Source organism: Parasteatoda tepidariorum, chromosome 3 (assembly GCF_982258835.1).
Source record: "Parasteatoda tepidariorum strain Cologne lab strain chromosome 3, Ptep-v5.0, whole genome shotgun sequence".
NCBI classification, from domain to species: Eukaryota; Metazoa; Arthropoda; class Arachnida; order Araneae; family Theridiidae; genus Parasteatoda; species Parasteatoda tepidariorum.
In genome coordinates, this window is record NC_141757.1 from 120,566,242 (window position 1) to 120,580,703 (window position 14,462).

Consider the following 14,462-nt stretch of genomic DNA (forward strand, 5'->3'; position numbering starts at 1 on the left):
TGGATTGTCTGTCTCTAACAAAAAGGCGACAATTTGTTGGAGGCAAGATGTTAGTCGCATTCACTCTTGCCTTTCTTGGTTTTTCTGGTAGATGCAGGGTTTGACACACTTTCTAGCATCCGATTTAAATTTCCGATGATAGAAGCACATTTTGGAGTTTCGATGTGGAGATGAGGATTGGCTTTGACGATTACGAAACTGTGCATAATTCCGGTTGCGAGACCTGCTACGTGTCCGCAATGCAGCTACTTCTTTTCTTAGTGCTTTAACTTCTTCTAAAAGCTCAAGGGTGCATTGTTGGTTTGAAGAAACTTCGCTAACTTCACTTGAAGTTGACACTTCCATTACTTTATCAGCGATTTCAGCAGCTCTAGTTGAATTTAGTGAAGGGATTGTGGCCAATATCAACTGAACATGCTGCGGTAGCTGATTTAGAAATAGTTCCAAAAGTAGAGAATCTGAGATTTCATGGGATTCAGCTCTTCTGACAGCCGAGATTCTCGCAGAATATCATATTTGTCATGTCAACAATAAAAGAGAAACGAAGTTTCTGAATAAATGAGTTTATTTAAAAACATTAGTAATAAAGAATGTCACAAACAGAGTGACGAAAAGAAAGAATACAAAATGATCTGCTTCAACAGAAGCTTAAATACAGATAGCAGGTGACGTCATGATCCACGCAAGAACGACCAACAGCAAATGAAAATAAACTGGCCGATCCCCGCAGACCATGACGTCACCGACGCAAGTTGAATGCATGAGATCGACGACGGAAAATCGAACCTCATACCTTTTAACTTCTATTATTTGTCTAACATGCGGCCCCCTCTCATGCCTTCAACTTTTACAAAAAAAACACACATATACAGTTTATCAAAATCCTCAATAAACTAAAGAAATATTTAATTTCCTTAAACTAATACTTAAGCTGTTTCAGTCCTGAAACCACCCAAAAGATTAAACTTTCACAAATACTTTTGAACAGAAATTTTCCACTTCTAACTTTGTTAAAGGTTTTGTAAAAATATCCGCTAAGTTAAATTTACTCCTAACGTGCTTAACAGCAAAAAATTTATCATAAATTAAATTTCTTAAAAAATGATACCTTACGTCGATGTGTTTCGTTCGACTATTTTCAATAGGTGAATGAGAAAAATCAATTGCAGATTGGTTGTCATTAAATATAATACAATCACTTAAATTTATGTCTTCTAAATTCTATTCTCTACACTCATCTATTATTCGCTTAATCCATATTACCTCTTTGGCAGCGTCAGTTAAAGTCACATATTCTGATTCCATTGTAGATAGACTCACACATTTTTGTTTGAAAGTTTTCCAGAATATCGGAGTTTTATCTAAAAACAATATTATACCTCCTACTGATATTCTGTCATCCCTGTTAGCAGCGAAATCTGAGTCACAGTAACAATTAACATTTAATTCTTCAATATTTGACAATTTTAAGAAATAATCTTGAGTATTTTGAACATAACCTAATAATCTTAATAAAGTATACCAGTGCTTTAAACCTGGGTTTTCTTGAAATTGTGATAATATATTTACCGCATAGGATATATCCGGTCTTGTGCGATTAGCTATATAAGCCAAACAACCCAAAATGCTCCGAAACGGCAATTTTGCCATTTCATCCATTTCGTTTTTAGAAGATGGACAGTCAGCTATTGATAATAAGTTACCCTTAGTAATCGGCAACGATGACAAAGGAAATTTAAAGCTAGAAAACATTTTACAAACTTTTTGGATGTAACTCTTTTGATGTATTAACATCTCACCATCTTTTTGAACAAATTCAACACCTAACAACTTACGAGTATTACCCAAAATTTTTAAATCAAAATTATCACCTAAAAGTTTAATAACACTGTCTACTTCATTTTTTGTTTTAGCAAAAATAATTATGTCATCTACATAAATTATAAGAATTACATTTTTATATACATATGTACAATTACACCACTTCAATCTTACAAACTTTAAATTTTCAAGTGTATTATCAAGTTCAAAAAACCACTCTCGACCACTTTGCTTGAGTCCATAAATAGCTTTCTTTAAATGACAGACGTGGTCTTGCTTATTTAAATGAACAAAACCTTGAGGTTGATAAATAAATACATCCTCATTCAAATTTGCGTAAAGGTAAGCACACTTTATATCTAATTGGGAATGATACCATCCTAGCATACAAACTAATATTGTGAAAAACATTCTTACAAGAACAAAATTAACCACAGGACTAAATACTTCATCATAACTTTCACCTCTTATTTGTTTAAATCCCTGGGCAACTAAACGTGCTTTGTATCTTACAATTTCCCCCTTCTCATTTACTTTAGTTGTATAAACCCAACGGCTTCCCAAAATTCTTTTATTTTTAGGAGTTGGTACCAAATCCCAAACTTTTCTTTCTTTCATAGTATTAATCTCGTCAGACATGGCTAATTCCCAATTTTTAACTTGAGGAGATTTTAAACAGTCTTTATAATTTTTAGGAATTTTTATTTCAATATGATTTGCTTCATGTTTTATATTATGATTAACCTGAAAATTTGAAACTTTACCCGAAAAAGCATTTTTCCCACTGAAATTAAATAAATCCTTATCATACTTAATATTATTGCTGTTGCAATAATTTTCTACATCATTATAGGATCTTAATCTCATATTTACTCCTTCAATGTTATAATAAATATCAGTTCGACTATTATCTGGACGGGGTATAGCTTTTCTAATCCACGAAATGTTTTTACACGGTATTAAATCAGGTTTTACGCTTGAATTGCCTATATCTTCATCTGAAGAATTTTCGTCCAAATCGGGACGCTCCGGTTTAAAACTAGCAAAATTGCGTTTAATGAATTTGGTGCCCAGTACAGCTTCCACACCAATTACACTTTCGTCAAAACGAACATTTATTGTTTCTACAAGTTTCCTTTCGTTTTTAATCCAAATTCTAAAACCCTTCGTATGCATTGCATATCCTAACATAATCCCTTCTTTAGCTCTCATTTGAAGTTTATTACGCAACTGTTTTGGTTGACCCACAAAAGCTAAACAACCAAATGTTTTCAAATGAGTGACTGATGGTTTTCTTCCACTATACAATTCAAAGGGAGTTTTAATTTGGTTTTTATGGCAAATTCTATTAAAAGTGTAAGTAAAGCATAGTAAAGCTTCAGCCCAAAACGCATCTCCTAATTTACTAGATTTTAGCATAGCTTTTACATTATCTAAGGCAGTTAAATTATAGCGTTCACTAACACCGTTTTGCTCTGGCGTATAAGCGTTAGTACGTTCAGCTTTTATCCCTTCATTCTCAAGAAAATCACTAAATTCTTTATGGCAAAACTCCATGCCATTATCAGTTCTAACATTTACAATTTTACAGTTTAAAAATCTTTCTGCTCGCTTTTGAAATCTTATGAAACAATCAAAAACATCAGATTTCTTTTTAATGGGAAAAGTAGTAACTTTCCTCGAAAAATTGTCCGTAATAGAAAGAAAGTACCGACTTCCACCATGTGAAATGACGGGCATTGGACCACATACGTCCATATGTAAAAGTTCCAAAGGTTTCTTAGACCTTATACTTAAAATTGGTTTAAACGAAATTCTTTTAGATTTAGCTAATTTACATTCTATACAATTATTGTCTAAAAAATTGAGATTAGGTAATCCTTTCACACTAGAATTTTTACTTGTTTGAATTATATAATCACAATTTATGTGGCAGTACCTTAAATGCCAGATGTCTAAATCATTTGACTGAACAGATACGTTAAACAATTGCTCATTCGAGTCACTAACACTTCTGTCTATATCTAAATCTTTATCAGGCTTAGTATAGGCATTTGGTTTAAAATAATACAAGCCATTAAATCTTTTACACTAGAAAATCTTCTCATTTACCCGATTATACACAGAAATACAATTTTTGACACCCACAAAATAACCTCCAGCTTTCTCTATTACAGAACCAGAAATAAGATTTCTTCTAAGTTTAGGAGAATACATGACATTTTGTAAAGTTATTCTGTGCATTTTACCATTTAACTTATTAAAAAATTGCACCTTTCCAATACCTAAAATTGGGCTCTCAATGTCACCTATAGCTAAAGACATAGACGCATTTTCTACAGTTTCATATTCAAAGAATAAATCCAAATTATTACAAAAATGTGTTGAAGCGGCAGTGTCAAAAAGCCAACTTTCTTTCTCAATTTCATGACTCACATTGCCAACATTTGCTTCAACGATATAAAGACTATTATCTAAAACATTTGTAGTTACATTACAGTAAGAATTATCACTTGCATTTTGTTTAAATTTACTCTTTATACTCTTTGAATTACACCTTAATTTTTGCTTACAATCTGATATTAAATTACCATATTTGTTACAACGATAACAAGGTCCTATCTTAGATTTATCACAACTAGTTTTGGATTTAGACTTAATATTAGCAGATTCTAAATTTCCCTTACTATTAGAAGAACCAGATTTAAACTTATTAGTTATGCTTAACTTTTCATTAAAACTTGAATTAACATTATAAGCAATATCACTAACATTATTTAAATCAAAATTAAGTTGCTTAAGTCTACTCTCCTTCAAAAGTAATTCGTCTAAAATGTTCTTAAATTTAAATTTAGTGTCCTCCCATCTATAAATAATCTGAACTATACCTTGAAAGTCCTTGGGAAAGTATCTTATAAGTTGGAATCCTTGGTATAGGTCGTCAACAGGATGTCCTGCTTCTTTCAATTGAGAAACCAGGTTCTTTAATCTTGCAGCGAATATTCCAACCTCTTCTCCTGGGGTGTATTTCAGGTCGAAGAACTGGTCTAGGAGTTGAATAACTCTCGCTCTCGTAGTCGGCTCAAAATGTTGTTGTAAAATTTCCCAAGCTTCAGCACCATCCATTGTCGCTGAGATCAGACTTCGGTATTCAGGTTCCACACTAAGAAATATTGACGTGTACGCTTTGTCCCGTCTCCAGAGGTATTCTTGACTTTCTTTTCGACTTGCTTCTGAAGGTAGGGCAGGCTCAGTTTTGGAGATAAAACTCCACACTCCTCGGTCCATGAGGATTACTTTCATATTTTCTTTCCACGTACTCCAATTTGACGAATTTAGGAAATCTATATGCAGGTTCGAAGATTCCATAATGAAACAATTATAACTCAAAAGGTTCTTTAAAAGCAAAAGTAGTATCGTTGCTCGTTCCAGACTAGATACAAAACTTCGTAATCCTTAGCAGTAGCCATCAAATTCGGATGTGCCGACTTCAATTCCGGTCTAAAGTTCTTTAAATAAATTCTTACTGTTAGTTTTGTCAACTGGAGAAAAATTCTTTAGAAACATCATATTTTCTTAAATGTGGTATTTTTTCAAATCAACAGCACCTTGAAGTACTCCATAGCAAACTTATGATTTAAGCTGACGATTCACTTTGCAAATTTGGCGGGCGGGAACGGCCCCCATCTTTAAGATTCTCCATTTGAAGTTGACAAAGACTCGGCTAAATCCAGGGTAATGCAAAACTAGATATTCAGGACGATAGAACATGAATCCCGGTTATGCCATAAACTCGGCCCATAACCTTGACAGCCGAGATTCTCGCAGAATATCATATTTGTCATGTCAACAATAAAAGAGAAACGAAGTTTCTGAATAAATGAGTTTATTTAAAAACATTAGTAATAAAGAATGTCACAAACAGAGTGACGAAAAGAAAGAATACAAAATGATCTGCTTCAACAGAAGCTTAAATACAGATAGCAGGTCACGTCATGATCCACGCAAGAACGACCAACAGCAAATGAAAATAAACTGGCCGATCCCCGCAGACCATGACGTCACCGACGCAAGTTGAATGCATGAGATCGACGACGGAAAATCGAACCTCATACCTTTTAACTTCTATTATTTGTCTAACATCTTCTCTGCATAGTGCGCAAGAGTTCACTAGGCTTTCTGTCACCTAGCTGCTCTCCGGAAAGTAAACGTCGAATTTCCTGGGACTTTGTTTCCCCGCAGCGTGCAATAATTTCTTCTTTCAGCTTTTTGAAAGGATCTTCTGCGTCAGGAGTTATAATGACGTCCGTTACAACTGCGGCTACTTCAGGAGGAAGATGGGCGAGGCAGTAGTTAAACTTTGTTTTGCTCTCTGAAATCGGCTTCGGTGTCGCAAGCTGGAAAGTTGCTTCGACCATATTGAACCACAGGTGTGGATCAGAAATATTGAAGATGGGAATTTTTACTGCAGATGATTCCGCCATAGTTGCAGTTTCCTATTAATCCAAGAGCCAAAAAACAGGAAAGATCAAAAATAAAAGTTACTTGTCGTCAGACATCCGGGTCACCATTGAAGTAAGCGAAGATAGCTCCTTTGAGATACTAATATTTTATTAAACATATTTACATTTATATACAAGTTGGTTTGATTTACAAGAAGCATCATCACAGCAGGTGATGAGAGAAAATACTGACAGGCTGTCATGTGCGTGCTGGTATTTATACAATTCTAATATGATGACGTCAGAACTCTTATTTCAGTTCACTTCAAAAATAAGTAGAAACACAATTGATTAAAGACAAACAGATAACAATATGAAATAAACTTGATTTTACGATGAGCGGCGAACCTATCACCACAGATTACTGTAATCAACTATGTAATCATGATTACCGCTGTAATCAAACTTTGTAATCACGATTACAAGTAATTGATTACTGTAATTAATATTGTAATCATGATTACAGCTGTAATCAAAATTTTTGAAAATTGTAATCATGATTACAAGTAATTGATTACTGGAATCAAAAAATGTAATCGATTACATTTTTGGCCAACTCTGCTTTCTACCGCATCAAGCCACATTTTTCTAGGACATCTGACATTTCTCTTTTCATCTAGTTTTTCTGTTTAGATTTTCTTTGTTGCTTTTTTCTCACTTTTTTCTGTAAACATAAAAGTTATCATTTGTAAATAAAATACTTCTCAAAATTGAAATTATTTTATTTTTTGGTTAAAATGTTCTTAAAACTTGTGTTAACTTACACATTTTTATTTTTTCTCTGTTCAGAACTATACTAAATTAAAATTATTTGTTTTTCAGTTGTTACTTCTAATGCTGCTAGCGATGGCTGTACAGTTGTGAGTAGTTCAAGTCATATGGGAGGTGCTAGTCAAGGTCAGTAACACTAATAGATATTTATGAAAATTTCATACGTTGTCATGATATTTATACTCTTGAAATTGTCTTTAATTTCTACTGTTGATCACTGTTTGTTAAAAATCAAATGCTTTCAGATACTATTTAGTGATAAAAACTATAATTTCTGATTTTGTTTTAGAGATATTTGGTTTTAATGTAAACAAGTAGATGTGAAACATTCTTTTTATCACAGAAAATCTATATCTGATTTAGTTTGAAGCAATTTTTACTGTGGGCACTTTGTTCTTTTTTAGCTTGAGCTTGAAGTACTGATTTTTTTTAAAATATCGTTAATATGATTTTAAAAAAAATTAAATTTTTGTATATTTGCTAAGTCAAAAAACTTTTTTATGACTTTTGTGTTAGGTATTGACCTAACATAAAGGGCTAAGTCCCACATATGTGGCATAACACAACACACACACATTGGCCATTGACCTATTGTTAAGTCAATGTGACTCAAGGCATGTGTAACCAATTTTGTTAATTTAAATTTTTAATATTTTTTAGAGTTGAGCCTTGATTCACTGTTCCTACATTTTTTATTTTCCTACATGAATCATCTTGTTGTAACAATTCTGTCCTACATGCTGGACTTATAATGTTAATAATATCAGTTTAGATCATATATGAAACTATTTATTCCCATGTCTATCATTCAGAAATTTATTAAAAAATTTTGAGTGGAGAAACAGTATAACTTCTAATGCTTGTAAAGATGAAGGAAATGATAAGTTTTCCTCAATTATCCTGTTTGATGTCTACACACCAGTTGTTGAAACTTGTGGTGTTAGCAGTCCAATAAATAATTGCAGAAGCTGTAGAAGCAAGAAAAGTGATAAAGATAGCAGAATTTGTAACAGTCAGAAACTTTCTATATAACTTTATATATATATATATAAATGGAGAAATTAGGTATAATTGAAGAGATAATTGGAAGAGGTAGCATTTTAAAAACACTTAACTTTCCAGTTTTCAGAACACATTATGATCTGTATAAAACATTAATTTATTTTATCAAATCTTTGAACTAAGTGAATTTTAAAAAAATGATTTAAGTTTCCAGACATAAAATTCTAAAGTTAATTATCTCAAATACAGTAAAACATCACAAAGTATTTTTCCATGAAGCTCTTTAGTCATTTATGAAATATGATGCATCTTTATAAATACTAAACATATAACTCTTGAGTGTAAATTAAAATATATTTCTTTAAAAAAAACTTTTAAAATTGAACAAAATTCAAAGACTGATAATAACAAAAGCGGCAAACTATGTTATGTATATATATATATATATATATATAAGCACAAATAATAATAAAAAATAATATAAAATAGAAAACTATTAATGTGAAAAAACCACAAGTTTTCCTCAGGACACATCTTTTGGTATAATTTAATGCAATGTTTCTGAATAAAAAACAATTATCCTTGTATATATACAGATGGGTGACAAAATAATATGAACACCTGTGAAATATCAGAAAATCTTTATTAATAGGGAGTTTGACCACCCTTTGACTGAATTACAGATTTAATACGATGTGGAATCGATGCATAAAGGTCATGAACAACGTTTAAAGGAATATTAAGCCATTCCTCTTGCAAAGCGGCCTCTAATTCCGAAAGATTTGATGGAATTGGGAATCGGGAATGAAGTTTAGACTCCAAATATTGCCACAAATGTTCAATAATATTTAAGTCCGGAGACTGAGGGGCCAGGCGAGATGCTCAACTTCATTGTCATGCTCTTCGAACCATGCTTGAACGCACCTAGCGGTGTGGATGGGGCGTTGTCGTCTTGAAAAATCAGTCGCTCTCCAGGGAATACAGTCTGTACAAAAGGATGTACATGATCCGCTAGAACGCTTAGATAGTCATTAGATTTGATTCTCTCATGCAGACAGACGTACTAGTGGCCCGAGACTACGCCAAGATATTGCACACCAAACCATAATATAGCCATCTCCATGTTTCACAGTTGGTAGGAGGCATTCAGGATCAAACGCTTCTTTGGATGATCTCCAAACATAAACGCGTCCGGTGGTCTGAAATAAGGTGAAGGATGATTCATCGGACCATATTACCTGCTGCCACTGCTGTGGGGAGCAGCCTTTGTGACCTCTACACCACTGACGACGCTTGAAAGCATTGGTTGCTGTCACCAAGGGTTTACGAATTGCCACTCTCCCATAAATGATTGCTGCATGAAGTTCTCTTTGAACAATTCTTGTTGAAACGGGGTCTTGAGGATGACTGTTCATGTCTGATGTTATCTCGGATAACGATTGCTTGTGTTTTCGAGCTACTACGCGCTGCAAGACATGTCTATCCCTATCATCAAGCTTTGACTTTCAGCCACTGTTTTGCTTTGAAGACTTCGTCTTACCTTCTTTCATGTATGCTGTCATAACGACTGATACAGTACAGTAGGGAACCGATTATCCGGAACGATCGTGACCATCAATATTCTGGATAACTGATTTTTCCGGTTTTCTGAATCGCTGCAAAAAGCCATTTTTTTATTGTTAAATCCAACTAAAAAAATGAAAAATTTGGAAATAATCTTAAAAAGAAGAAAAAACGATGAAGTAATACACTAATGATTATTTCCAAAATGATGGTAAGGTAAACATCTTTCAAAAAAGAAAGAAAAATCCTAAAATCTTATAAGGAAAAAAACATTTTTTTAAAAAAATGGCAGGAAAATGTATCTAATTTCGTTCCGGTTTTTTGGTTTTCTGATTTCCGGATAACGGGTTCTATACTGTACTTCTTGCAAACCCCAAAAGGTTTGCTGTTTCTGTCACCGATGCTCCACTGAAATGCGCCCCAACAATCATCCCTCTTTGGAATTCTGACAGGTCAGACATTTCACCTTATAAAAGCTAGTTAGATAAACTCATGCAACACAGGTGACTAATGTTGAGAGACTGATAGCTTCCTCTTCACGCTCACTAGGTGGCAAACTTCTGTTGCAGGTGGGGCGGCTGTACTGCAGGTGTGAAATAAGTTGCACTTTTTCGCAGGTGTTCGTATTATTTTGTCATCCATTTGTATATATATTGTTTAGTATTACTTATTGCGCAATTTTTCTTCAGAAAAATATAAATATAGGTGGCATGTAAAAAGCATGTTTTCAACTTGTTTTTTAGGAATTGTTAGAATGTCTCGCTTGTCATATAATCCCTTTGCCATTAAGACTTCAATTCCCACCAGAAGCGTGGCTGATAGCACAGATAACAAAGGTAGTATTTATTCATTCAAGTGTGGTTAGATCATCTTATATTAAATTGAAAGTTATAATAGTTTTTGTTTGATATCTATATTTATTCAGTCGATATAACAACCAAACGAAAACAGGTGTTATAACTTGAGGTCACTCTATCAAGACTACGTATAATTTGTGCAAATATTTACTTATATTTCATATATATTAGACTTATTTCGGCAGAAACCTGTTAAAATTTAAGTAGAATTATGAAACTGACAAATATGCTGTTGTTTTATCTCAAGTGCAAGTATTAATTAATTTTTAATGTGAAAGATTAGAAATAAAATTTAAAAATTTTTCTAATGGCTAGTTTTAATATTACTTTCAAACTTAAACAAGTCATTTTCAAACTTAAACAAGTCATTCATTGCTCTTTCTAAATTTTGCTTCATGAAATTGGAACACTTTTTTCTTCTGCCTCTAGAATTACAATACTTCTGTATTCTGAGTTGGCAATGTTTGATTCATTCTTAAATGCGTGTTGTTTACTTTTAAAAATAAAATGGTAAAGCAAATATACATTTTTAATTAGTATCTTACTTAAACCTAAGAAATAAGTTTTTTCCTGAAACAAATGCATTTAATGCTAAAGCATTTCTAGATTTTGCTTACAGAACAACTGATTTTAAGAAGGTATACGTGAAGTAAAATATAATTATATAAATTTGTGAAACATTTTAAAGAAATAGATTTCTGTTGTAAACTATTAAATAGATTTGTATTGGCAACAGCTGTTTTGTTGTCAGATTCATATTTTGACCTTGTAATAAAATACATTTTTTTCTAAAGATCGACTTGCAGCTTACTTATAGGATGTTATGATGTATATTCTTGTTGTCTAAATTTTTTTTCATTACAAATCAAATGATAGGAATTATTTTATTTATTGAAATAAGAATTTATGATAATCTTGTAAGTTTTGTTGTTTTTCAATTTTATATGAATTCAGGGTATGATTAATGTGCTTTGGTAAAAAGAGTAAAATCTCCAGCTAATGTTTCAAAATTCTTGGGGATTCACTCAATATTATAGGGTAATTCTGTTCATAGCCAATTTTTTCTTTTCTTCTTTTTATTTTATTCAAGCCTTTTTAGAAATTAAATAAGTGAGAGCACTTCTATCTAAGAAAATGCACTAAAAAAATGCAACTTTGGAAGATACTTTTATATACAATGAAATTTCTCTGGTTATCCAAGCAAAACCCAGCTAACTGTTTATTTCTATCTTCATATGTTTTTCTTTATTATGTTTTTTTCAAGTCAATCATTTTTATGATGTCGGGTAAATTTTGATGTATTATCATGAATTAAAATATAATGGGTTCTTAAAAATATGATATCAAATCACAATAGAATAAATTTTTAATTTTGTTTTATTATAATTTTTTTGTGCAATTTTTTGCAAAGTTAAAAAAAAAGCTGTTTTAATGACCGAATCATCCCATTTGACCTAACTGATGAATTTATATCTCTGATTGTAAAATGAGCGTATTAATAAATAAATTGTTGTATCTTTACTATAGAGACAAGGCCAATTGTTGCACCTCCTACCTTAAAATTAGGAAATTCTGGTAATTACACTTACATAAATTGCTTTTATAACTTTTTAAATTTCAATTAAATACAAATGAATATATTTTTTAAAGATTCTTGTGGTATTTCAACATCTCTCCAAGATAGTCTGGCAACAATTACTGCTCCCAAAATAGTCTTGAGACCCTCAGCTTTATCAATGCAAGCAGAAAAGTTGAAACTTTTTAGTAAGCATGATTTTAGTAAGTTTTAGTTTCTATTTTAGAGGTTATCTTATAATTGCTGCCCTTAAAAGTTTCATAGTGTCTGAACAACGCAAACACTTTTGTAGAAAAATAGTCCCTTTTTAAGCTCTACTTAATGAATATTTCTGTGTATTTGACATAGTAATACTTGACTGACATATTTTCTTTCCCTTACGTGTGCTCCTAAGGCGATAAAAAGTTTCGCCAAAGGATCTAGTGTCTTAAATCTTCATTATATTTTCAAACTTGGTAAATAAAAGATAACAAAAACATACAAAAGATCATTACATTATAAATAAACCTTTTAAAACCCCTAAAATACTTAAAAATTTCAGACGTACAGTGGAATGATAGAGGCCAAACTGTCAAAAAAGTACTGCTTAGAAATGGACTAATCTACTCCTGTTAAATACGTTTGTCAAGTGACGCCTAGAAGGAAAGCCGAAATCGGGTAACCATTACTTGGTTGCAGTTAATCAAAAGTATTTCAGGAAATCAGCTTATCAATTAAAGGTTAAAAATGTTAAGTTAAAACTGAGAAAACTAACTTGAGCCAGAAAGTTCAGATTTCAAACAAAAAACTAGTAAACTAAGTTGATATAGTTAAGCTATTGAAATTTTAATGCAAGCATTGAAGGTTTTTAAAATTATTTATCTTTTATTAGATGTCACTAGAAACCGCCGAATGTAAATGTGTATGCATAGAATTTAAGTATGTAAATGTATTTACCTGTGCAATTTATATTTGTTTGGTTTCAGTATAGTTTAATTGTATGACATGGATATTTTTCAAAAAGACTTTGATAGATAAAATAAACAAGCGTAGAGTCTTGTAAATTTCATGTTTTGTTTATTGGCACTCTTAAAAATTATAAGTGAACTCATTCATTATTTTTTTGCTAAATGCAGGGTATCCGCACACCTGGAAAGTCATGAATTTCGGTATTGAACAAAATTTGTTATGAAATGTCATGATTTTAACTATTTTTTTAAAAAAGAAATCATGGAAAGTCATGGATTTAGGTTGCCGAAAAATTTGTTTTTTAAAATTGAATTTACTCTTCCCCATTTCATGGTGTTCCGATTATCTGAATTTTTAACGAAATTCCCACTAACAGTCATATTTTATTAAAATATAAAATATTTTTATCATGTTCTTTAAAAATTATGGTGCTCTTTCAATAAGAGAAAGAAAAAATATAATTTCTAGAGTGAATTATCTTTGAAACTTCTGTGATTTCAGAATTTTTATTATTTATTTTTTTTATTTTATCAATTTTAAATTTTAGCTGAAACAAGCCAGTCATTGGCGAATTTTTTTTAAAATTCCAAAATGAGAGCAGAAAAAATTAGGAGTATTTCTTTTCTTTCTGATGAACGAGAAAAGTATCTTTAGAATATAATTCTGCAGAAAAAAAGGAAAAAAAAATATTTGCTTTTGTATTTTTTTTCAGCTATTTTATTGCTTCAACTCTTTCTTTACTCTGTTTTTTAAATTTAAAATCTATAAATATGAAGATGTAGAGTATAACAGTTTTGGATATGTAGTGAGCTCTCACTTATGCACCGGTGTAAGGGACCAACAGAAAAAGCGCATAAGTGAAAGAGACGCATAAGTCAGGGATGAGATTTTTCCGCTTTTTAGCGAATTTCCGCTTTTTTCACTTTTATCTCTTAAATTTCAGCTTTTTTTTTTATCAAAAATTCAGATTTTCTAAAAATTTCATTTTTTTTTATAAGTATTCCGCTTTTTCAGAAAATTCACCGATTTTCAAGGAGAAACAGAAAATTCAAACTACATAGCTGCCAATCCTTTCTCATTTTTACTTATTTTACCTATTTTCTCCCCTTTTACATGCAGCAGATTTATATTTTCCGAATTTTTTACCCTCCCTCCAGATAGATCCGATTTTCGTAGTTCAAACGACGCTGCTTCTGACAAGCCTTTTAGAGGTCCCAAGCCTGGAATCTGCTAATTTCTCGATTCTTATTCACACGATTTTAATATCAAACATAGCTTTTCATATTTGCGTGTTGCGATTCTTATTCACGCGATTTGAATATTGTACGTTGCGATTCTTATTGACGAGATTTAAAAATCCAATATTGTGATTCATATTTACGTCTTTTTAAAAACCTATGTAGCGATTCGTATTCACGCAAG

General features: G+C 31.8%; 1 protein-coding gene across 14 annotated transcripts in view; it reads left to right on the forward strand.

Moving 5' to 3' along the window:
• Positions 1 to 14,462, forward strand: part of RanBP3 (ran-binding protein 3) — an 83,698-nt gene that overhangs the window by 13,568 nt on the left and 55,668 nt on the right. For 5 of the 14 annotated variants that reach the window (XM_071184759.2, XM_071184801.2, XM_071184763.2 and 2 more), the window contains exons 5-8: positions 7,146 to 7,220; positions 10,403 to 10,495; positions 12,044 to 12,091; positions 12,167 to 12,295. In XM_071184759.2, the coding sequence (XP_071040860.1) occupies positions 7,146 to 7,220; positions 10,403 to 10,495; positions 12,044 to 12,091; positions 12,167 to 12,295 (345 nt within the window). The remainder of the gene's footprint in view (positions 1 to 7,145; positions 7,221 to 10,402; positions 10,496 to 12,043; positions 12,092 to 12,166; positions 12,296 to 14,462) is intronic. The other 9 variants (XM_071184767.2, XM_071184815.2, XM_071184812.2 and 6 more) reach the window with 5 other exon arrangements.